The 24554-nt window shown below is 39.2% G+C and overlaps 1 protein-coding gene across 2 annotated transcripts in view; it reads right to left on the reverse strand.

Annotated features, from left to right (window-relative positions):
• The window catches only part of LOC103152898 (carbonic anhydrase-related protein 10), a 277583-nt gene that overhangs the window by 215965 nt on the left and 37064 nt on the right, over positions 1–24554 (reverse strand). For both annotated transcript variants that reach the window (XM_007573556.2, XM_007573555.2), the window contains exon 2: positions 23143–23217. In XM_007573556.2, the coding sequence (XP_007573618.1) occupies positions 23143–23217 (75 nt within the window). The remainder of the gene's footprint in view (positions 1–23142; positions 23218–24554) is intronic.

The raw sequence follows: 24554 nt of genomic DNA on the forward strand, positions 1-24554 counted from the left end.
TTTTGTGTACATATCCAGACCAACGTCCCTATATTAAAATGTTACAGAATATTAAAACGTGGTTTATTTTAACGATGACTGAACATAGTTTGCTTTCATATGCCTATTGGAATTACTATTTAAAACGCAAACTGATTAAAAAAAAAATAAAAATACCATCCCTCATGTATTAAAAACATGCAATAAATACGAAAACCCACAGTTGACTGAATTATAACAAAACACTTCACACAGTTGAATGACAACTGTAATCAAGTCTTTTATTGAAGCTAAATACATCTCCCAGTTATGTGGCAGCAGAGATGGCAGAATCATATTTTCAACAGGTTATGATGAACCGTTCCCTCAGATGAGTTTTGAACCAGAAACTATTTATGCCACACTCCATATTATGTTTGCCGATTGTAATATATTCACTTTTAATGCATTTGCAATTTAATGAATTCAGCACATTTATGAAACGCTCTCTGCTCTAATGCACCTAGATAACACAATCTATATAAGTAGATTAAAGGAAAAAAAAAAAGTTCCATCCATCTCCGAGACAAAAATAATGTTTTTTTTTTAAGCTTACAGTAACTCTTAACATGACATTTTGTTTTTTTCTGATCTCTATGCAACGATTTTATCTTGTGTTTTATAATGATTATTATTATTATTATTATTATTATTATTATTATTATTCAGTGCTCAAATGGGTAATTTATAATCAGAAAAGAAAAGGAAAATGAAGTGGCAGCAGAGTTTGCAAAACACTGCAGAGGAGCGTCTGTAAAATAAAGCTGGAGCTTTTTTGGACATTGACAAGGTTGGACTGAGGCATAGAAATTAGATTTTTGATTTGATTTTATATCTAAGAAATTAGATTTTTTTTTAAATCTATTGTAATAAATAGGGATGCATAAGTGATTGATGAGCATATGCATCCTGTAACACAGACACTTCTAACAATACTTCTTCAATCTCAAGTTTATCAGCATTTGTGACTAGATATTGCATAAAGAACATCGACATTTTGTGTTTTATCAAAACCTTTGTGTGGAAAGTGGCGTATAAACGTTTCAGGCCCCATGACACCCCTGAAGGTTACTGTGGAAAAGAAGATTATTCAGAAAAATCAAGAAAATTGTGGACCATACTGAGCACCCTGAGACTGTTTTACAACAGAATCAGAGGTGACCTGCAATAATACAGACTGCTACAGGATACCATTCCTGCCCACAGCCATGAGCATCTATAGCAACTCTTAAGATAAGATAATAGTAGTTAAAAACATCATTTCATTTCCCTTTGGGATTACTAAAGTGTTTCTGAGCGGAATTGAATGTCGGAAGGAGAAAGCAATTTTGCTTTTGTTCTACGCGAGTGTGAAAACGACGACGGAGTTTTAAGCTGAAAATATGAACATTTCAGAGAGTTCTGTCTGGACTGCATCACAAAGGCTGGGCAGACTGTTTTGAGTTCTATTGATCGTACATCAAAATATTTGCAAGGAGTCAAAGATGTCTGGGCAGTGTTTTCTCTAAGCTTGTCCAAACTGTTTCTGCTTGGAGAGCCAAGAGTGCAGACTGTGTAGGCGAGAATGTACTCTCCCGTCAAGTCCTCGCATCGGCTCGATCCAAACAGATTAAATGCCGCTTTCTGTAACCTGGACACACACACACACACACACACGCACACACACACACACATGCACGTACGTTAAAAACAAATCACACCGGAGCACCTGCCCGGCCGTGATTTGTTTTCAGACGCCGGTCAAACAGATCCATTTGTCTGGGCCCTTCCAGCAGCAGGACAGCTTAGTCTCCACTGCTCATAAAAACGCCAGCTGAATTTACATCAGGCGGGTTCGGGCGTAAATCCTGCGTCAGTTCTGCGGCCTGACGGGAAGACATGATGGGCCCCCCCTCGATGCTCAGAGGTGAGCAACATGAAATCCAATGAAGCAGCAGAGGTAATGAAACTGATATTAGCCTGGTTAACCTTTCGCCGGGGAGCAGCACCCTGCAGCTGCCTCCTGTGGGCACGGTGAAAAGGTTTAGGAGTCAGGAAATGATGCATGCGCTTATTAGAGGGCAGCGGGGGGTGGGGGGGTGGGGCGATCATGGAATCAAAAGAGGATAAGACGAACTGCAAAAACTAAAGTATTTTTTGTCTAGTTTCTAGTGTGAATATCTTAGTTCACTTAAGACAAAGATTCAATAATTCCTCAATATTTATGAAAAGAAGTGCTAGTTCCATTGGCAGGATTTGTCCACTTACACCAAGACATTTTTTTCTACAAGTTTAAAAATCTGCCAGTAGATAAAGTACTTTATTAATATTAAGGAATTACTGACTTAAAACATGCTTCTGTTTGGTGCTGAAAAGTTCACATTATCGTACTAGAATGCAAAAAAATAAAAATAAAAATACTTGGTATAATTTTGTGTTTTTGTAGTTTCATTACATTCTTCCCATCAAATCATAACATGACATCTTTGGTTCTGGGTAATATCTGTTACTGACAGCTGAGGATCTTCGTCTGCTTCCACAGAGAAGTCTTCAAGAATCCTCCTATTAGAGAAACATCCACAAACACAACCGTTAAGTTCCTCTTTGAGAAACTTTTCTATATCAAAGCCACTTTGTCCTGCTGCATTTAAACAGCATTCAACATGAGAACAAAATGAAACTATTGTCAAGGAATGATGAGTTTTACTGATGCAGCAAATGAGATAATTGCTTTAAAAGCTGCATGACTGATGTGGATCTCTACAGCTGCCAGCTAGCAGTTGTAACATCAGCTGTGTCACCGTCTCTTTAAGAAGGTCACAGCAGAACGTAGAGCTTGCACACTGTAGTTTAGGAGTCATAAGTGTGCAAAATAATAAAAACTCTGTAGTTAAATTTAATCTTAGAATGTCATTATCTTTTACTGAAACTATTAGGAAGGTGGGACTTTAAAAGGGTGCAGTAGTATGTAAAGATTGAGCTTTATATCATGTTATAATGTTATTCCCTCATCAAAAACACACCTGAAGTGTTGCTTCAATTCTTGCATGTTTGAAAAATCCTTTAATCTCCCAAGGCAACCATTCAGATGTGCAAAACGCTTGGGGCTACCGAGCGCCGCTTCCCAAGACGAAGCTCCTTCTTGGAGCTGCGGTTTCCAAGCCTCCCAGATCAGCCCTCCTCCCCTGGCAGTCATCCACTTGACTCCCACAAACTAGCCAGCAGCAATTTGCAAACACCCGGTGGAACTGAACATCTGCTGAGCTCATCACACGAGCTACACCTCTGTGCAAAGCTGATTAAAACGTTAAAGGGTTAATAGAGGAGCGCTGTTGTCACGACTTCCTGACGGCGGAGGGCCAAAAAGAGTAGATGTTTTTAAAGAGACAGAAGCCCAATTTCAAGGCGTTAAATTACATAATGAAATTACTTTATACATAGCATTTTTATAACTGAAGGCAACAGTTACAGTAGTGTGCAGTAAAATGACATAAAATGGAAAACACTGCCGCTTTAAAAACCCGACGAGCAAAAACGATTTTGGATACAGAAGGTAGTGGGTGGCATTGAAACTGGTATTTTTAAGGAGAGTTTGGTTCAGATGAGTTTGGACCCTTCAGAAACTCCAGACACCTCATCGTATGGCATCTCAGCTGAGTCTTTAGGAAGGTATAAAAGCAGGGAGAATAAAAGGCTACTGTATTACATTTATATGCACCCTTCCCCTCCTGTCTCAGTGTGACAAGCACTTTACTCCTCACTTTCATCATTATCTCGCAGCAATCCCTCAAAGATTGAGCGTGGTCTCATTCCACGTTTTGCGAAATGTATTTAAAAAAATACTGCTGGGGACGAGTGATGAAAGGAAAGCTAAAGATTTGTGCAAATGAATAGTTATGTCATTATCTACCCATTTCACTCCGTCCCTGCTGTGAAATCCATCTTGATAATCCATCGTTGTGTCCTTGCTCCGATCTGTGAAGCAGATTTGGTAATCAGCGGGGGGTCACCAGCCTCGGGGGCTCTCCTTCCTCATTACAGTTCAGTCTGGTGAGGTGTCCTGGAGGCGCCGGGGTTGAACTGCGGCAGAATCCCACAGAGGAGCTTTGTTCAAACAGCGTTGCGCTGTATTACCCAACTTAATGGAGACTCCATTTCGAGCTCAACCCTCGGCAGCTCGTGTATTTACGGCGGGGTGATCCGATTTCAATGTCACGTGAAGAGCGACACACCCGGGTGGAAATGGGTTAGTGGGGGAAAATTGAACTTGGAAAAGTTGGAAAATTAGATCTCGGAATGTGTAAGGATGTGGAAGAATGGTTATACGACTCCAGCAGAAGCAGAGAGCAACCAACCGATTTATGAGGCCTTTTTAACTGCTGACACTATCGAAGGTCATCCAAACAGGGACGTTTTAAAAAGGGGGGCAAAGTTGTGATCATAATTCAGTCTTTAAAATGATCAGACCAGATATGAAATATAATTCCCAGAAGTCCCAGGGGCATGTCTGCAAATGAAGTATGGTTGAAATTTGGTAAGGAATGGTTCGTTTTTAGTCTATTATAAGTTTAACGGCTTCAGCAGTTGAAGTTTCCACCAAATATTTTTTTGGGGACGTTCAGCTGCTGCTACAGATTTTCCAATTATATTTCATATGCTCCTTTTTTTTTTTTCCCCCCCAGAGAAACAGAAAACATGGATAAATGGATAAATGTTCAATGTGCAAAGCAGATCCTCCCCATCACTGAACAGTAATTGTATTTTATGAGATGGGAAAACCGTTCAGGAAGAAAGGCTGGGTGAGTAAATTAAACGGTTTCATGGGATCTGAATGGAAATGCTTTAATTCTTAGATTTCAGAAACTTGGATGTCATTTTTTTTATTCAACCCTTTTGTTTCGTTTTCTGAGTGTGCGTGTATTTTTTTCGAACTGTTGGCAGCCTCTGAATCCTTCGGGCTCTACTATGGACCCAAATTATCTGAACGCCACATTTTGAGCTGGATCCGAAGCTTTTTCAATTGATTTATCAAACATATGAAAGATACAAAAACTGAAGTTTCCAATAAAGAACAGACTGTGGTGAGTATTAGGGTTCTATCTACTATTCTATCTACCAGTAAGAGTCCTTTGGTGAGATTTTATAGTAATGGTTTTAAAATATAAAGAAACAGATATAGAACTCCTCCATATAGAAAAATACTTTGATTAATGGAAACAATGTTTTCTATTTCTTTTAGTTATTTAGAACAAACCGAGTCAGTCAGGCATTTCATATACTTACTACATAAAAAAACTAGATATTTACAGATGGACATCAAAAGAAATGCAACTTTATTCACAAGTTGTAAGATCAATTAAAAATCACTTGGCTAAAACAACAGGTCATTTAAGCCATTTCTTTTAACAGATGTAAACAAAAGTGGAAGATCAGCTGGTTTCCACCTGGTAAAGCAACATTTAAAAGCAAAGTTTCATTGAGGGCTCCAAGAGTTTGTGCAACATAATTGCAAAGAACAAAGCAATTGTTCTTTGCAATTGAAAAATTGAGAAAGACAGTCTTGCCTAAATGCTTAGGTAAAAGGCAACTTAACTTCTCTCGATGCCTCAAGAAAGCTTCTTAAGAAAAAACATTTGAACTGAAGCGTACCGAAGAAGTCTATTTGATGAGAAGCAAGACATCTTGAAATGACAAAAATCCTCCTCAGCATTCAGGACCGTCATGTTCTGCATGGCAGACCTACACCAGAATGATATCTGACTCAGTCGAGTCAGTAATCTCGACTGAGTGACAATGGACATCACACACTGATCTATAAACTGAGATACCAGGAGCATACTAAATAAGAACTTATTTTTACAAAATCCAGAGACGTGTGGAAACTTGGAAAGAAAAAGAAATGCAATTTTATCTGCTCGAAGTCTAAAGACGGCCTTTTAGCACTGGCTTCTACCATGTCTGGAGGAAGGGGTGGTGCATGGAGACCGTTCTGTGACTCTTCACCCACACAAGCCGCTTCTCGTTTCTAACCGTCTCTGCTTTTACATTATGAATGCTCTTCAGTTGCCAAATGGGATTCAAATGGACTTCATCTGGCAATTGCACCTTTTCTGACACCGGTGTCTCGTTTGAGGTGTGCTACGTTTGATTATCTAATGGATTCAATGGAGCAGGATGAACTTACAATGTGAGGACGCTTCAATACTACGCTGAGTAATGCTGTGACAGCTTTAAAGCTGAACATATCAGTGTTGGGAATCAATACAACAGTTTATGAACCTTTCTAAATTGTTGACAAGAATGAGTGCATGCCATATCAATAACGTAGGTCAGTGATGTTCATAAGAGCTTTCCATCTACATTAAAGACATTTCCAGGTTCACCTTGTAAAATGACTTCCGTCACTCTTTCAGTAGTCAGCGTAATGAGGATTTTTACACTGGACACCTTTGGCTGGTAATTGCCATGCTGAGGATCATGCTACCTCTGAGTGGCACCTGATTTATAAGGAGGGTTTTGTTACTGTCACATGTACAAAACTAACTGAGGCATAAAGAGTCTGCAGTTGTTAAAAGTATGGTGGGGAAACTAAAAAGTAAAGGTAAATATATCCAAAGATTCCTCTCTTAAACAATGTGAGCAACTAGATATAACATTTAAAGCAACGATATGCATCCAAGATGTCATGTCTGCAACACAGAAGCACAAAAGTCCAATTTAGGTTTTCTCAGGTCTTGCTTTCCATCCATCCATCCATCCATCCATCGGTTGAGTCAATTACACAGACAAAGTCTCAGATTTTCTGCCCCTTTTGTTTTCAGCGTGGGTCTCTAGTTTTCTTCTGTCAAAGCTCCTTCACAGTTTGAGGGCAACATTTGCTCCCTGCCAATATTTGTCTCTTTGTAGGCGTCTTCAAGTCTTTAGATGTTTTACTAAAGACAACTTAAAAGCTCATTCTCCAACTCTGTCAGAACTTTGAATCGATGATGCTGCTTTCACTTTCTAATCCAATGATGATTTGGCTGGTTTGACTGATTAACTTGTGGGAGGTTTAGGCGACTTAAAGGTGTGGCTGTTCATGAAGACATCTCATTAACAAAAGGATTCATCTTGGCTATGAACTCTAAATGCTCTTGCGACATTTTTTTCACCTAAAAATGGCCTGAGTTGAAATTGGAGTCTTTATACCAGACCAACCAAAATAAATTAATTTCAAAACAGTTATTTAAGCAGTGCTTACAAATATCATTTGATTTTCTTTGCATTAGGATAAATATTTAACTTAAATATCTTTTAATCTTGTTCTGAAATCCACTATTTTTTTTGTTGAACTACATTTTACATGAAGTCATGATTTATGAAAGGAGGAACTACTACTCTACTACTCCCAAGAGACACGCTTTTTTTTAATTTTTTTTTTAATTGTCCTGCACTTCAGTCATGTTGCAAGAAATACAGTTCATGAATGAAACAACAAACGCAGTGGAGGCTGATGCTCCAGCCAAGCAACCATTGGAAAGCTGGAGCGAAAAGAAATAAATCTACCAGCACAGATTTTACTTCAGCATTAGTATATACTGTTAATCTTACAACAATTCAGCTTATTGTGCATCACGTGCAACTTTTTTCATGTGCTATGACAGCTATTAAAAAAAAAAAAAAATTAAAATTGACTAAATTATCCAAATGGAGTCCTTGAAGCACTCTACAAACCAGCAGCCCAGAAAAATGTGTCACAGTCATAGCCACTAAAATATTTACTGGCAGTATTTCCTAAAGGTCTCTGCAATTTTGGCTTGAGAGAGCTACACTTTAAGCTGATACTTTAGCTTTGGTCACAGAACACACATTAAGCATCTGAAAATGATGATTGCCAGGGCTGCTGAGATCACATCAGGCATTATTTTACATTTTGGAAATAATGAGAAACAGTTTTGTTCTAATGTTTGAAAAAAAAAAAACAACAAAAGTCCACACAGTCACCTCAGTTTTGATTTTAATTTTAAATGTATTTTATTACTGCAATTCATGAATATCCTTACAGTATTCATATTGTGAAGCATCCACATAATAGCATCGTAGGGTTTTCAAAATGTATTCTGTTATAATGAATCTTTTTGAGTTGGGTTGTTTCCTGATTGGGATGACTAAGTGCTACGGACTTTGAAAGCACAATGTCAGCTCAGCTGGACCAGCTGTGTGCGTGTCGGCAAGAAGGGGGTCAGGCTTAGCTAGCTTATCTGGCCCTTCAGTAGGACTGACATTTATCTCAACATTACACCCTATTGTGTGTAAATGGACTGACCAAATCGAGTTGAGCTATACTTAGTGGGCCCATCAAGTATTTAGACCATTTTGTACTTATATTGGGGTTAAATAATAATAATAATAAAAAACACTTTCAAGACTTTTACTATGTTGTGTGTCCCTTTTACTACTTAGTACCTCACACCATCCCTAACTGTATTTCCTATCTACATCACATAATTACAACTTAAAAAAATAGTCAAATACACAGCTAACATTACTTAGCAACTTAGAAGCATTGAAACCATAGCTCAATATCAAAATAGTTTTTCCCTTGTTTGCTGGTCAGTGGCAGTAGAGTTAATGAGGCACATAAATATGGTGAAGTAATCAAAGCCAATTTCTTTAGCTCATCCCCTTCGTTTTTTAAATATGAAGCAATATGATTGATATCCTATTCAGCCTGTAAGTATTCATATTCCATCATGTATTTCCTTTGCAAGATACTTTATTTGTGCAAAAATGCTGGTGTAAAAGTCGTGGACCAATTTTACTTGGAAACAATTTTGCAACATCCTAGCCAACTTAACCCTATAATCTAAGAAAGTGATTACACATTGCATTTTAAATCTATAACTTTTGCATTCTTTTCGATCTGTTCGACTAGAACCGGCACTCCTATTTCAAACTATAGACCAGCCAGGATGACACTCAGAAGTGGCCAGTGGTTTACAGAAAAGAGAAAAAAATGATACCAAAACATCACAAACTCCATAAAGTTCTACGTAAGATTAATCTATCAGAAAAAATGATGCTGAGCAATATTAGCATGTCATAGGTCTAACTTGACAATGCATTTTGTGTGAATGGATACTGGTAGGCTAGTCATAAGGGATGCGTAGCAACACAGCTTCAGGTAGATCCTGAGCATGTGGATGTCATTCATAATACCAACATGTTTCAAAGAGTTGCTGGTGATCATCAGTCATTAGGATGTCTAAAAAAATGTGTTAATTTCAGTAATTCTTTCTTTCAAATGCGACTTGATTATCAATGTTTAATTCAAATCATTACATTTATGCAGTGTCAGTTCCCAACAAACCAAATCTCAAGACACTTCTCAAGACAAAAAACAAAAAACAAAAAGACATTTGCATACAAGCAATAAATTGTCAGTTCAGTCCAATCATCCAGAAAAAGTACATTACAAACATTTCAATTAAGAATTTATTATAACACTGCTGTGAAACTCAGTTTACAATACCAATGTGTGAAATAACTTTTCATCTAAAAGGAAAACACAAAAACAGATTTATTATGATGATCCAATGGGGCTTTGCTTAATTTATCACTGAAAACTATCATGTTTGTGCAAAACTGGTGAAACATAATAACCGAATAAAATGTTGCTTTTAATTAAGATCAAGTCCTGCATGCTTTTGTTGTTCACTAAACACCTGAAGTGCTTAGTGATATGGTTGGTTGGACACCAACCACCACTGATTTCTCTGTCGGAAGCCTTCACAGGGTCTCAATGCAAGCTTGAATGACTTCAAATGTCCTTCGTCTTCCTCTTGCTTGGCACTTAAAATGCACTCTGCGGTTCTGCCTTCATAAGCAGGATGAAGGAAGTGGCAAGCCTGGGGATGCTGCTTAATCTCAGTATCTCACGGAGCACGCTAGTCAATGCAACACAAGTCCCTGATATAGTATTCAGCTTCTGCATTCTGCTGACACAACCCTGCAGATCCTCGAGGACAAAAGCAAGTTTTATCAGCGACGACTACCGCTGTGGTGATTGTTTCATTCACCAGTGCAGATAGACGAAAACTATTTCAGACACAAAGCTGAATGTTCATAAACGGCCGTGTGAAGAACAAAACGTACCGCGGCTGCAGTTAATCTGTCTAAACTGTAAAGTTTGATTAATAAAACGTAACCAGGGCTTAACTTAAGCAGAAGCCTTGTAAGTGTTCACTTACAAAAGAGTGGATGAACAGATGTTATGTGCACAGTGTACTTTGACTCTCCCGAATGCCACTTGGAAAAGGAAAAAAAAAAGAAACATTGCAGAGCCGCTGACAGAGCAGTATATAAGCAGAGCGGGTCGTGAAGGGGAACCAGATGTAATCTTGTGGTTTTTTTCTCCTGTAATCTTCTTTGTACTGCGCCAGGCTCAGATGAACGTGCATTATTTGACTGGTATCAGTTTATAATCCCTTCAGTCTAACGTATCACTATCATTAAAGGCGGTACTCTTTGGCGAGGATATTCATACTTCGGCTTTTGGAGAGATCGTCTTTTTCAGACTTTAATATGTGGGGAGCCTCGCGAGCGTGCTCGGGCTGAATGCTGATACGCATTTGGGTCAAATGCTAACAGCTGAGAGACCGTGATGGTTTGGCAGATGGAATTCACACTGAAGATAAATAACAAGCACAGCATCTCTGGGTGAAGAATGAATAATTAGGACAGACAGATAGGGTGAGCTGTGAATAGAAACAGTGTTTCTGATGATAACGTAACTGGCTTAGACTTGCAGCCAGCAGAAGATGCATTGCTTTTCAAGTAACTAAAACAACTCAATTGTTTTTGATCATTTTGCTTATATGAGGAGAGGACATTATTCTTCCATTCACAGTTCCTTAACAATCCAAGTATCTTCAAATCGATGTAGATATCTCACAAGAATCTCTGAAAAATTCACTCACAAAAAGAAACACAAACCCTCCCCACACACTTATTAATAGTTTCTAATCATTTTATAATACTCCCTCGATTACATTTTTTTTTCAAGTTTTCAAGATTTTTTTCAAGTCATTGGTCACTTTTGCATGTTGTTGGAAGGCAACTGCTAATGTAACTTTCTCTGTGGCGTCTGCATGCTCTACCCATCCGTATTTGGTTTTCTCTATGTAGTCTAGTTTCCACTAAGAGTGCAAACTCATCTTGTTGGGCCAAGCATACCAAGTTAGATATCCAAATGTTTGACTGCCTGAGTAAATGTTTGATTAATTGTCAGCCACACTGATCAGCTGCCATTTGCTGATGTAACCATCAGTCCCTGAACTTACAAGTCAATTGTCTTCCACTGTTGAACTTCCCAATTGAATCAATTGAAGGAAATTGTTAAGATTAGGCATGCATCGGGTCTGGCATTTGGATATTTTTTTTATATTACTATTCTTATTGGGTCATTTTTGCTAATCTTCACTGTTTGATTTTGCAACCTTTGTTACAAAAACAAAACTCTTGGCAAAAAAGTTCAAGAAAATTTCAGAGAGATGTTTGATCTGCATCAGTCTCTAATAAATCAACCACCTGAAGGATCTACTTATGTGTGTTAACATTCACAAACATGACATTGGAGCAAGTAAAGGCAGCGCACTTGGCTAATTACAAACTTGGCTTCACCTGAAAACGAGTGTGGTGCCTAGAATTTGTCATTGGTTTGTCTTTAGGCATCTTAAGTTGATTTACCACAGCAGTTATCCTTACAGCCTGAGAGTTTCCCTTATGCCGGTTATTGAGAACAAGGAGATCTTGCAGAAAGCCTACAACAAGCTGAAAACTTAAGAGCAGAGAACAGTAAGTCCCAACATTTGAAAGAGGAACCTGTCTTTGGAATTTAATGTTTTTTTTTATTATTATTATTATTTTTCTGGGGTTCTGGATTTGTGTGCACTGATTTTCTAAATTGTCTCTGAGGACAGTGTATTGTTTGAGTCTAGTCTTAGTTGTATCATACAACACAACATTATCATATACCGGCATATCCAATGAGCAGCAACAGTATCACTTTAGGCAACATCTTCAAGCAGCTCTGCTATAACCGTTTTGCAACCACAGACGGTACGTTCGTGGATAAGTAAAAGTTATGCAGTAACATTTTGAGGAATATTGCAGCCGTCTATTGCCATGCTTCTACCACACCATTTTTTCTAAGTGTTTAGAAATGAGGTTGCAAAAAAAAAATAAAAAAATCTAAAAACAAAGTTGACTTCAGACCAGACAAATGTTTTTAAGCTTCCGCTCAACCAAGATTGACCACAACATTCTGCCTCATGCAATACAGCAACATCATCTCGGCATCTGTGTCTGTAATCTTAGGGGAGGTGCTGAAGTCTTTATTGCACCATATGCAACGTCTTAATGAATACACGCAGGCTGTCAACAACAAAAGAGGGGAAAGCTGCTTTAGCAAAGTGCCATAAGGGATGTCACGGACTGATGACATTTATGTGCAACACAAAGGAGGGAGCATTGTCCTGCCAACGTTGCAGGACACTCAATTGGATTATTTGTGGCATCATGGCGTGAGGAGGAAGCCATGAAACTTTACATCACATACAGAGGATCATGAAGACGGCATGCGCCACCGACAGGTCTGGCCTTCACTAGGACGTTACCGAGACATCCACAGATAGTACATCTGTCTGTGCACTTCCTATGTAATGTCGAGTTCCTCTATGAGTTATATAAGCAGTCCATTATGCATCCTTTCATCCTCCTTCTCACCCGAGTTAAGTTTGTGTGGCATTGGCTTAGTCATCAACCCCAATGCAATGCAGAACTTTCCAATTACATGAGTCGATTCTGAATGCTTGTTTACACCACAGCAATGACAGCATAGTAGATGCTTAATTGAAAAGAAAGTGCATTAAAAGCTCTCATTTGTGTAAAATTATATGCCTTACTAAGAAAAACCAACAAGTTTTTCTAGGAATGCTATATGACAGAATACCACAGTATAACATAAAGAAGGAAGCCACAACTCGCCTCCATAGTGGTGCAGTTCAATGTGCATTAAAAGTCGATGTGCAAGGCTCTTTTGTGCCCATCAGTATTAGAGGAGCAAGGAGAGAGTGTGCAGTACTTGAGAAACCTTTTATTGATGATATCTGAATTCTAAGCCAAATGGAAGATATGGGAAAAAAAAAAAGGATGTGTTTCAATAGGGATAAAGTGGAGGGGCCAAAGTAACCCACAGAGCGAACACATCTTAAGTGATCATAGGAGATGAAAATGAAACGGTGAGGAGAAAGTTTTCTGTCATTACGGGAAGCAGAAGCCACAGCAGCTGTGATTGACAGATTCACACCGACCCGTGCAATTGAAGGATTTGAAGGAGGTGAGGAGAGCGACTGCACCCATCATCACAGGGTTACGGCCAGCTGAGAGGAATGTTTTTTCAATTTCGCTTCTTTTCTTCCATTTTGCCTGCGCCTTTAAGATCCCCCTGCCCTCATTCCCTCCTTCCAAATTTCAGCTCTATTCATCCCTGGTGCTCTCTTTCTCTTAACCTCCACTCTGCTGCCTCTGCTTTCATCTCGGCGCTTGGTCCAACTCGGACTTGACTTCTCTCCCTCACAACCACCCTCCCCTCTCCTCGCTCTTCAAACCCTCGCAGTCCGTCTACCTGTTCTCTCATCTCCGTTCTTTCATCTTTCCTCCCCAACCTCCCTTTGCACTCTTTTTCCTCTGCTGACATTTCTTCAATTCTCCTCTTCTAACTGCGTCTTTCAAACCGTCTCCTTGTTTGAACTATAAAACTTTGCTTGTATTCTCCATCTATTGGTCATCTTCTTATGTCTCCAATTATCTGAACCCTTTGTCTCTTAACACCTTTGGCCTCTTCTCTTTTTTTCTTTTTGCTTTCCTTCTTTCGCTGTCAGTTGCCCGGCTTCCATTTTAAAGCATCATGCACCCACTTTAGTATGATTTCTCTGTAAAAAGGTTAGATGATTCCTCACACAATGTGTTGAAATAGATATAAAAAATGAATTAAAACCCAATTTGATGGTAGCAGATTATACATTCCTTGCAAAATATTAAAAGCATTTTTTTCACTATGATTTGCAGTAGAGGCAACATTCAAACAGGTCATATGTTGCTTGACTTTTACTTAACTTTAGTTTGCACATCATCATACTTGTAAGTGTTCCACTTCGAGAAGTTCAGCTAGGAGGTTCTGGATATGTAGTTTGGGTTTTAGTCATGCAACTACTCGGAAGCCTTCTGCTTACTGCTTTCATTTTACTTTTGTTGTCATTTTACATACATTTCTTTTATCAAGTGTCGTACAGCGCGCGTCCCTTTGCTACAGGATTCTCCATCCAACGTCCTCTAGAGTGCACAGAGTGAACACCCACCCCATCATCTGGTGCCATGATAATTCCTCTGAGTCTTTCCTTCAAAAGAAAAAGTTTGGACTGCTTTTATCCTGTCATGTATTCATCATAAGACATGTAGACATTCAATTTCCAAGCATGCTGCTCCTGGCAGTGTTTTTTTAGTGTGGGTCTGTGTTGGTCTACGGGATTTTTATTTTATTTTTTTTATTTTTTATTTTCTGAAAGGGGTGGGAATCATCATAGCAACCAGAGTCTTTATAATTTATAACTTTTCATTTATTACATTGTTTAGAAGACTTTTTTTCCCCATATAAATCAATCACTGCTGCTTCCCTATGTCTTGTAAAACGTTGGTATTTGTGTGACATCTCGTTACAACTTATTACATTGATCATTTTCTGAGAGGCTGCATTGGCACACCTTAAAGTTTCTTCTGATATGTTCTTGTCTCTCTACTTGTTTTAACTTTTATTTGCCCTACAATCTCTCCTTCCTCCTCCTCTCTCTCCCTGCTCCAAGTCATTGGAGGGTAAATAAAGGGGAGGTTATGAGAGCCTTCCTGTCTGAACCCTATCCATCACACCGCCACTTAATTCTAACAGCTGTCGCTGAGAGCATGTTGGTGTGCGTCCGAGTAAGAACATTTGTGTGGCTACAGGCCCCGAGTGTGTGTACGGATGGGATTTTTTTTTTTCCCTCCCAAATATGGCAGTGGTAATTGACAGAAGCTTTACAGAAATGTTAATGTGATGCCTGGGCATCAGCACACCATGTTTCTCTCCGCTCTGCTGAAACTGAATTATTTTCTGTGTGCGAGTTCTTTGGGGCATTTCTGACAGCAAGCAGGCTTTTCGCCTCAAAGCCTCTCCGAATGTGAACGAGCAGCATGTCAGACACACACTTATACAGAAGAGGACAAACCACTACAGCTACTGCTGCTCATACAAGACCGTTATGTTGCGAGACAAGAGGGGTGTCCATCAAGCTCCAAGAGCTGTCACATGCAGGACTTCTGAAACGGAGCTGCCTTCCGGTAGAGATGTTGCCCTAATGCAAAGTGCAAACTGTTCAACCAGTTTTCTGTATGCTGTATTTCTGGATATGTTTTCTCCCTTTTGCTTCTCCATTTCCCATTTCTCTCTTACTTCCTCTTATGACTTCTAAACCATTCTGGATTTTGCTTAAAAACTAAATGTTGAGTGGTAAGCAGCAGTGCACAGTGACTTCTGATGTGTACATAAAAATGTAAAAGATTCTAAAGATTTTGTTGACCTCTGAGGTGTCTCAGCCTTCTTTGACCATTTTGAATTATTTAGATTTTGCCTAAAGACAGTTTTACATCACAGCTGTAAGCTTGACACTGTTGTCCTGCACCAAAACGGTCCTGGGCTCTTTCTGCCTGCAGTGTGCTTGTTCTGAATAAATGGAATCTGATTAAGTCTTTATGTGCTCCAACTCCCCTGTTACAAACAAGAATAGCAGACATAGAAAATTCAATTCAGTATTAATCTATGTGATTTCCCTTAACAGTCACCCCTAAAATACTTATACTGCAGACAATGGGTCCATGAGGACACCTGCGTCTTCATGAGAGTTGAGTTTTGAATTTGCTCGTTTGTTTTGCATTTGGCCACTTTTAGCCGTCATTTTCTATTTCAGGTTGAAAATGAAGTCATGCGTCTCATAATTTGTTGCCAATTATGAAAGCACATTTTGCACAACATCATTACTCATTTACAAACATGGATGCTAGGCAAATTTACCAATTTGTAAATTATTTTTTTCATACAAGCAATTATATTAAAATGTCCAATTTTTTTGATTACTCTAATGGGCAGCACCAGGAAATGAAATCTCGCCTTAGTCTGATTATTCTGCATGATTTGGAAGAGTAATGGTTCTTATCCTGTAGAAGAAAAATAAGAATTACTATGATTATTCCTTCTGGCAAACTGGAAAAATATTGAAGCCGTTTGAGGACATGAATTTGTAGATTTGACTTTTTTTTTTTTTGGAAAACAGAAAATATCGGCCGTCAAGCCGGACTAAACTGCTGCCTCTCAGAGAACCTGAAAACCTACAAGAGCTTTCACAATTTACACTTAAAGTACAGCTGAAGAGATCCAGTGTTTTATCCCGACACCTCAACGCTAATAGTTTGGGAAGGTACATCTGTGTCCCAAATTGAAAAAAACGTATCACGGCAGAGTTTCAGTGGCGAAGCTAGTATTTTACTATGATAGGTGGCGGGACTTCCACTGGGGCCATATCTGTTTTGCTAGATGTTGGCTGCCCTTCAAAAAAAGTCTCATGTGTGCAATACCAGCTGTCAGAAAGCAGCCCTGTGCACTCTAAAGGCACTCACCTCGCCAGTGAGAGGCCCTTTCTCATCAGACCTGTCTGCAGCATAGTGGCTCCTGCAAATTTCAAAGTTGGATATTTTACCTGCGCAGCAGAGGCCGGCTTCAAAACAAACCAGCAATAGACAGTGGCTAATGGATATCCTTTTTCATCGCACAGATTTGCCAGCGACAAATGGAGCTTCGCCCTGCTGGTGTTTTCTCCGCTTCCTTAATTGGTCTTCGATCACCGATTGCCACCTGAAGACTATCTTGTTACCTCCTAGGCATATACAAAGCACTGGCCAATTAGCATCTTCCATTGATTGATAAAAAGTTTAGCTGGATAAGTAAAAGGGGAACGAGACAAAAACACTTCAGGGGATTTTTTTGTTCCTCTCTTCTTTTTACAACCCAGATTTTTGACTCTGCAGCTGGAATTCTGTAATTGGTGGTTGGTTATTGTCTCAGTGGGATGTGAAAAATGTTTTTTAATCACCTCACAAGCCTGCAGGAAACACCGCTGCTGCTCGTTTGCTGGTACAAAAAGTGGACATCAAACAAGAAATCCCGGGTAGGAAAACGGCAGATTAAACGGAATTCAAATGAGGAGCTGTGATAAAAATGCACTGATGCCTTTAAAAACAAATCAGATGCAGAGATGAACGATAAGGCCTGATAATTAGATCGACTGCTCACACTTATAAGATCAAGAGCGTGCCTCCATGCTTCGTTAAGACTTAAAGTGCAGCAATTTCCTATCATAATCTGGAGAGCGACCGACACGACGGCAGCGCTGCACATGGTTTCAGTGTGCGCGTGTTTTCAAAGACAACACTCAGAAGAATGACATAAAATGACATTTTTCTAAAAATTCGAAAAGCTATAGATATTTTTTTTTGTTAGAAAGTGTTGTGTTTTTTTCTCGTATTGCTTGCCTGTTGGGTACTGAGGAACATCAGAGCATCAGTACTGTGTCTGAATGCATCACGTCTGACACGAGGAACACTTGTTTCGTTTCGAAGTCGTCTTGTGTGTTATGTTATGTGACAGTTTTCAAAGTGTCACCTCAACGTTCATATGTAGCATTTCACCTCACGTTGCCGAAGGGCTAAAACAAAACATTCTGATCAGCCTTTTTATTCACAGAATATCTGAAATTACCAGTGTGTTTATACTGAATTGGTGTATGAAACAGTCAAATGCCACAAAAAATAAAAAAAATAAAAAATAATAATAATAAAAAATGGTTTTAGGGAAATTAAACTAACATGGTATGCACTGGAATATCAAAATTTGCTGACAACATAGAACAACCTAATACAATAAATTTAAACAAATATCTGTTGAGCAACGATAAAATACCTTTAAGCATTTAATTTGGATGCCATACACTTGGGAAAAAATAAAATCTACTTAAACCATGTAATTGAATTCATGTAAACCATTTAGATTCATCAAAAGTGGCTAATTATCTTCTACATAAAAACAGAAAAAATAAAGTAAACATAATTTACTGTTTGGTGCCAAGAAGTTGGGTCATTTCAGGAAAATTTGAGTTTAAAGTCCTTTTGAGACCAGTCAGAAGATATTTAGTCTCGCTAAAGAGTTTTACCTGCACCGTGGTTTCAGTGGTTACAATTATAGCCTTACAGCTAGATGTACGGTCATGATTTAAAGCATTGGCTTTGGACTTCCTGTAGGGTGTTTCTATGTTCCATCACTGTCAACAATGTTGCTGTTGTAGAGTCTTGTATCAGCGTACAAAGAAACTTTTCCACCCATCTGGTAATTCAAGGTTGGCTTTAGGTGTCTATGCATGTTTACATGGCTGTCCTTGTTGACCTTAGAAAGTACTACTGACATTTTTAAGATCTGTGTCCAATTTATTAACAGTTTTATAGTGGATGTGCTGTAGGACAGAGAACAGGCTGCTACTGCGGGAGGAGGGAGTTTTTATGCCATGATTTCACTGTTTTCCCCTCCTGGTCAAATAACTATTGCCTAAATGAATATGAAAGTGCTGCATGTTACAGTGCTGCTAGTTGGAGCCACTAAGCGGCATGACAAGGTAAAATAATCTTCACTGGCACAGACAGAACGTCTGCATAGAATATCATGGCATTTGAGTAACAATTGTACAACATGACATGCACAGAAACCACAGCATATATCACAGCTTTCTTATGATCCACGTTCCCTCTGCAGTATCCTTTCAAAAATGTAATAGCACAATGTCTTGAAGAAAAAGTGGTTTCGCTCAGCGTAAAGCACCCACAGGCTCACTGAAAATAAATCTCATTCGCATAAGGAACATCACAAATTAAAAAAAAAAAAAAAAGTCCATTGCAAAGAGGAATTTTCGGTTAAACTACAACAACCATAATCTATTAAAAGAAGATGATGAAATCCATCTCAAAGACAGATGCAGCTACAACAAATGCAACTTCATGAGAAATAAACTTCAAGGTTTAGGAGTGTGTGGCTACGATGTAGCTCACCACCATCAGCGTGCGAATGTGTGCACAAATGGCTGAATGAATGTAGTGTGAAGTGCTTTAGAGTCCTCTGGAGTTAATAAAGTGTTATACAAGTACAGCCCACTTACCATAAGAATGTTTGGCATTCCTCCATCAGGTCAAAGTCAGGGTTGTGTGCAGGGATGCACACAACGCCGAGTTCCTCCACAACAAATTTCACTCATTCCCAACCTTATGGACCTTTTGCTGTTCCTAGGTGCCGAGTCAAAAACGTGGCAACCTTGCCTCACTGTGTGCCTCAGCATGTGCTGTTCCAAACAGGGATGGAAACATGATTGAGATGCTGCTGTTCTTAACTGCTTCCACATTTGTTATGACACTGAGAGGAAGTTTCGGTCAACGGACTGCGATCCCATCGGTGTCGTTTCGGCATTCAAAGCGTTTTGGTCACAGACTCATTCTGCAGGCAGTCTTCATGTCTGTGTGCTGGATTTTATGTCCCTTATACCATGAAAGTGACGGGCAAAACCTAAACCCAATGAATTAGGAGGGCTGACCAACACTTAGTCCGTCTCTTGTGATTTTGAACAGTGGCGTGAAACAATAGAGACAACATAGGCAACCACATGCAAATTGAATTTCTAGTGTAAAGGCAACAGTGCTTTCAGAAAAAACTGAAAAAGAATGATGGTATAATGAAACAGGAGAATCCTATTAATCACACTGAATACAGGATTTAACTTCTGCTATTTTTGGATCTTTGACATTCTAATAAGCTCAAATAGACTTTTAAGGCACAGGAGGTTTTAAAGTTTTAAGTTGGGGGAGAATTTAATGAGATAAACTCTTGTGTTTTTGGCAAAGATATGCTAATTAGAGTTCAGCTGAATTATAAAATAATACATGAGGCACAAACTAATGAATGCACGAACTGAAGAGCACAAATATGCTGTATGCTTCAACTCACCAACTTAAAAAAAAGCACTACTTGGGGATACAGAAGTTGAATAAATGGTTGAATCATTGAGCCTGATTGAAGCTGCAGGAGGAAGCACAACGCTGAGGTTGGGAAGCTTTTAAACCCTGATTCAAGAAGTTAAACATTAAGACAAAAGGTGAGAGAGTGGAAGACGCACTTGGAGCCGTGTGACCTTTAGCAAATTTAAAGCTAATTGAGAGTGCTCAAAAGGATAAGCAAAGGTCATCTTTGATGACACAAGTCGGAGAACGTGATTTCATCTGATTTGCTAATGCCAGGGTGCAAATTTTCCAATATGAAAAGCTGCAGCTCTCGGTCTCCTCGGAGAGACTCATCGGAGAAGCCATATGAGCCATTAACGGGTAGAAAGAGGATCAGAGGTGGCACAGGGTTCCTTCTCTGTACAATGACTGCGTCGAGCCTCACAATCGTCTCTCTTCTGGAGACGGAGGAAAAATAATTTCCATTTTTTTATTCCTATAGAGTTTTCCAACTGCCAGTCAAACGGAGGAGAAGCGTTGCAGCTGTTAAGCCTGCAAAATGTTTCATAAAGTATTCAAAAACTAGATGGTGCTAGCGTTTCCAAAAACTAATGCAATGATTCTCTCTCTCTCTCTACCTCTCTGGGACGTTTCAGGTACGAGTGGAGGAGGAATAGTTATAAAACTAATTCTTTCAGATTGCAGCTTTAAAGAGTATTTTCATTCCTTTGATATGTCCCAGTGTGCACATCCAACATGAAATCCCACTTCACAGAGAATTCTTTTATCACAAGTCACTGTCCAAGTAGACGAGGTTCAATAGGAATATTTTCCATCAATATTATCCCTCTCTGTGCCAGCAAATTAGGCTCCGTTTGGAGCTAAAAGGCCTCTCTCTCTCTGTCATATCCCGAATGTGAAATCCTGCTGGGTGCAGAACAAGGTAACTAGGGCTGGGAATTCTCTGCAGGGCCACTGGAGAATCTCGAATAATGTTTTCACAGCCTTAGCTGTTGTACTGTAGTTAGGCCAGTAAGTTTGTCAAGGAGAACTGCTGAAAGACATAGTTGTGATATAAAAAGAGCAGTAAAATAACCTTTTTTTTCTCGTGGAAACAAGGGGAAGCCTTTACCCATTTTGTGCTCCCAACACTACATCAAATGTTAACCTTTATTTGTGCTCCAGTTCCCGGGGGCCTTGATCCTATAACCGCTGCCTTTAACACAACACGGTTAATCGCCAGCTAAGGTGGAAGCAGTTTAAGTCGTGACCATTGTAGTGGGAAAATGATCTTAAAAACCACAGATTGTATTTGGTCCTGTGTGCAAACTTAAAATCAAGTACCGAGTTCTTTAGCCATCTTAACTTTCCAGTGTAGACGACAATCTTTTGGTTAAATTCAATCCTAATTAGAAAAAAAAAAAAAAAAACTTGTGATCACTTTTTTTGCACTTAAATGTTTATAATCAAATATTTTTTAAGGGCAGCCTAAGTAAGCAAAGGCAGACTTTAAACATTGATTTTATTGATTATGTGAAATAAGCTATGAAGACCAACATGGCCGTTTGTGAGACTACACAGTTTGGGGCTGAGGTCTCCTTTTGAGAAGACATAACGCTGACTCAGCACATTAATCTCTCCCAGAAAATCCTGAAGGAAAATATCTGACCAAGCGTTTGTGATCTCATCTCCAAGAACTCTACCTAGTCGACCTTGTAATAGGTAAAAAGAGGATCATGATGAAGGTTTTAAAGTTATACAAGGCATCACGCTTTTCATGTTTATGTCAAATACTGCTGATCTTTTCCAAGGTTGCAACTCAAATCGAGATGAATACCAGGAAACATTTACCAATCAGCTTTTGTCCAGTTTTGGTGAACCTGTACGGATTGTAGCCCATTTCAAGTAATCTGCTGCTACAGCCAAATATCTTTTTGCAGCTGTAGTCTACATAGCTTGCATGCAATCATAACTTTTTGTGTTAACCACAAACATAACGGCATTGATATCGAACTGACCCAGCGGGTGAATTTCAGCTCTAACATTGATATCACAACACAGAATCAAGCAGAAGTCCTTTAACTGGTAGATCCACAAATGCATTACTTACTTTCACAGTAAAAGTAAGTCTGGCTCAAATTTACAGTAAAAAGAAAATAAAAGAAATCAATTAAAACCGTTTGCCTCAACTTCAAAGTTTGTGTTTTGTTATAAAACCAAGGCTGCCACTGGTGTTAAAGAGGCAGTAGTGCAGAAAAGTACATTTCCCACAGATATTACATTAAAATAAAATCAATGAATTTCATTAAATTTCTCTTTTTTTTTATCTGGCCTTTTGGTATTTGTCAGGATTTTTCAGACAACCAGATTGTTTCCCCACTTTTTGGTGGCTGGGCAGGAAAACACTGAAGGGCCCATTTGTGTAACAGAATATGGTATTTACGCACCACAATCCCCTTGCATCCCACACTGTGTGTAATCTGTAGCTCTTGAATTGAAAGCAACGTTAATACTATATTTTACTGACAGTAAAACCTTACTTAAATATTTCCAATTTGCTTCTCACAAAGAGATAAATTGCCTTGCACACACAAATTTGCATACAACTGCAGGCTTTATCAAGAGCCTCTCAGTTCAGAAAAAAAAAAAAAACAATCTTAGGAAAACATTAGCCTCACACACACACACACAAGATGGAAAAGGTTGGAGGTAAAGGGAGTAGCTGTCAGTCAATCATGTGAAAAAGCGTCAACTGTTTGGGAAGGACAAAGAGGTCTTGTCAGAATAAGAAAATATAACTCTTGCCAACGGCAAGGTGGCTCCATGCTATCTTAAATATGTAATAAGTGGCAACTTCAAGATCAAGCACACTGTGTTTGGAGTGTATGCACACAGAGGGGTGTGTGGGGGGGACAGGTGGGGTGGAACGGTGTTCAGTGGAAAAGGCTCCACACATCAAAGTGCAGCATGCTGTTTGAGGCTCACCTGGAACAAAGCTCCCTTGCACCACTTCCTTGTACGCCCACCATCCTTCATGAATTTTCGGTAGGTTTGGTTGAGCTGCGAGGTAAAAAGAAGACAGAAGCAAGGACATCAGCCTTTTATGTATAAAACGCAGAGTGCCAAGCAAAAACCATGTCCTAAAGGTTTCACAGACATCCGAGTCTTGTTCTGAAGAAAAAGAAGAAAAAAAAACAAAAACAATTTCAGACACACCAGCTTCTCTCAGAAGAAGACCTCAGCAAACAGAGCTTTAGACATGGCTTAGGACTATGCCGGAGTTCTTTTGTGGAGAATACAAGCTCTTACGCCAAACCAGCTTAGCACTCTTAAGAGACTGTCTCTTGGTGCAGAGTCTTTCACGGCATTATGGAAATGCATTCTGTAATGTTGTGAGCACCAAAAGAAAGCCTTAGATTAGAGCTGGGTGGTGCAGTATAATTGAGGTGACGACATTAAGGTCCAAGGACAAAAAGGCGAGGTTTGACCGAGCGTTACCCACTAAGACTTTGGGATATTGCTTTTTACACCTCTTCCAGTTCATTTCCCATACAGGAAAAAAGCAAAGTTTAATCACAGTGCAGAGGTTGCCCTGCTTGCTTGGCTATAATGGAGGTTGAGGTGACCAAACAACCCTCATCATTTTTGCTATCCCTGTACACCAGCCTCACTGCACCAAAGCTGGATAGCAGGTTCAATTTCAAATGAGTGAACTGGCTGGACCAAGTCCAGAAAAGCTTTCTAAACAATCAGCGCAGCCACAAAACTGGGAAGCAGCAGCTCACATTTGAACTAAATCTACACTGACTAAATGTCTAGGGTCCCACAAGGTTTGAGTTTTTGTCTTTTTACTCAAAATTATCCACAGTTCCTCCAACAAGCTGAACAACTCCTTCGAGGCCTGGAAAGAAATTTCCCCAACCGAATAATGAACTGGTTGCTTCCAGGCCAACACTGCTGAGCCACAACAAAGACATTTACTTTTTTCCAAAAAAACACAACATCATTCATGAAATTTAGCTAGAAGGTCTTTGTTGGATCCACTCTTCTGAGATATACCTTAGTTTACTGCAGCGGCTTGTTTGTGGAAAATAAAAGTCGGGATTTATGGCTACTTAAGTGCAATCTATATTTAGGAACTGCACTTTACTCTGTTGGTATCTTTGGAAAAGACGTTCAGAAAATTAATATGAGTAAAATAAATTGGTGAGAGGGGCGGGGGGGATCTATATTAAAATCATGTATATCAAGACTGTATATTTGCTTGTTTAAACAGTCTTTTCCTGTAACATTGTAGAGTTCTAAAGGACACAGGAGGTATTTGTCCCTTCTTTTGCAGAATTGTGCTTCCTCTCTAGTGTATTATTTTCTTCTGTCCAACCAACATGTTTTCTGTA

This window comes from Poecilia formosa, unplaced genomic scaffold (assembly GCF_000485575.1).
Source record: "Poecilia formosa unplaced genomic scaffold, Poecilia_formosa-5.1.2 Scaffold333, whole genome shotgun sequence".
In the NCBI taxonomy this organism is placed as follows: Eukaryota; Metazoa; Chordata; class Actinopteri; order Cyprinodontiformes; family Poeciliidae; genus Poecilia; species Poecilia formosa.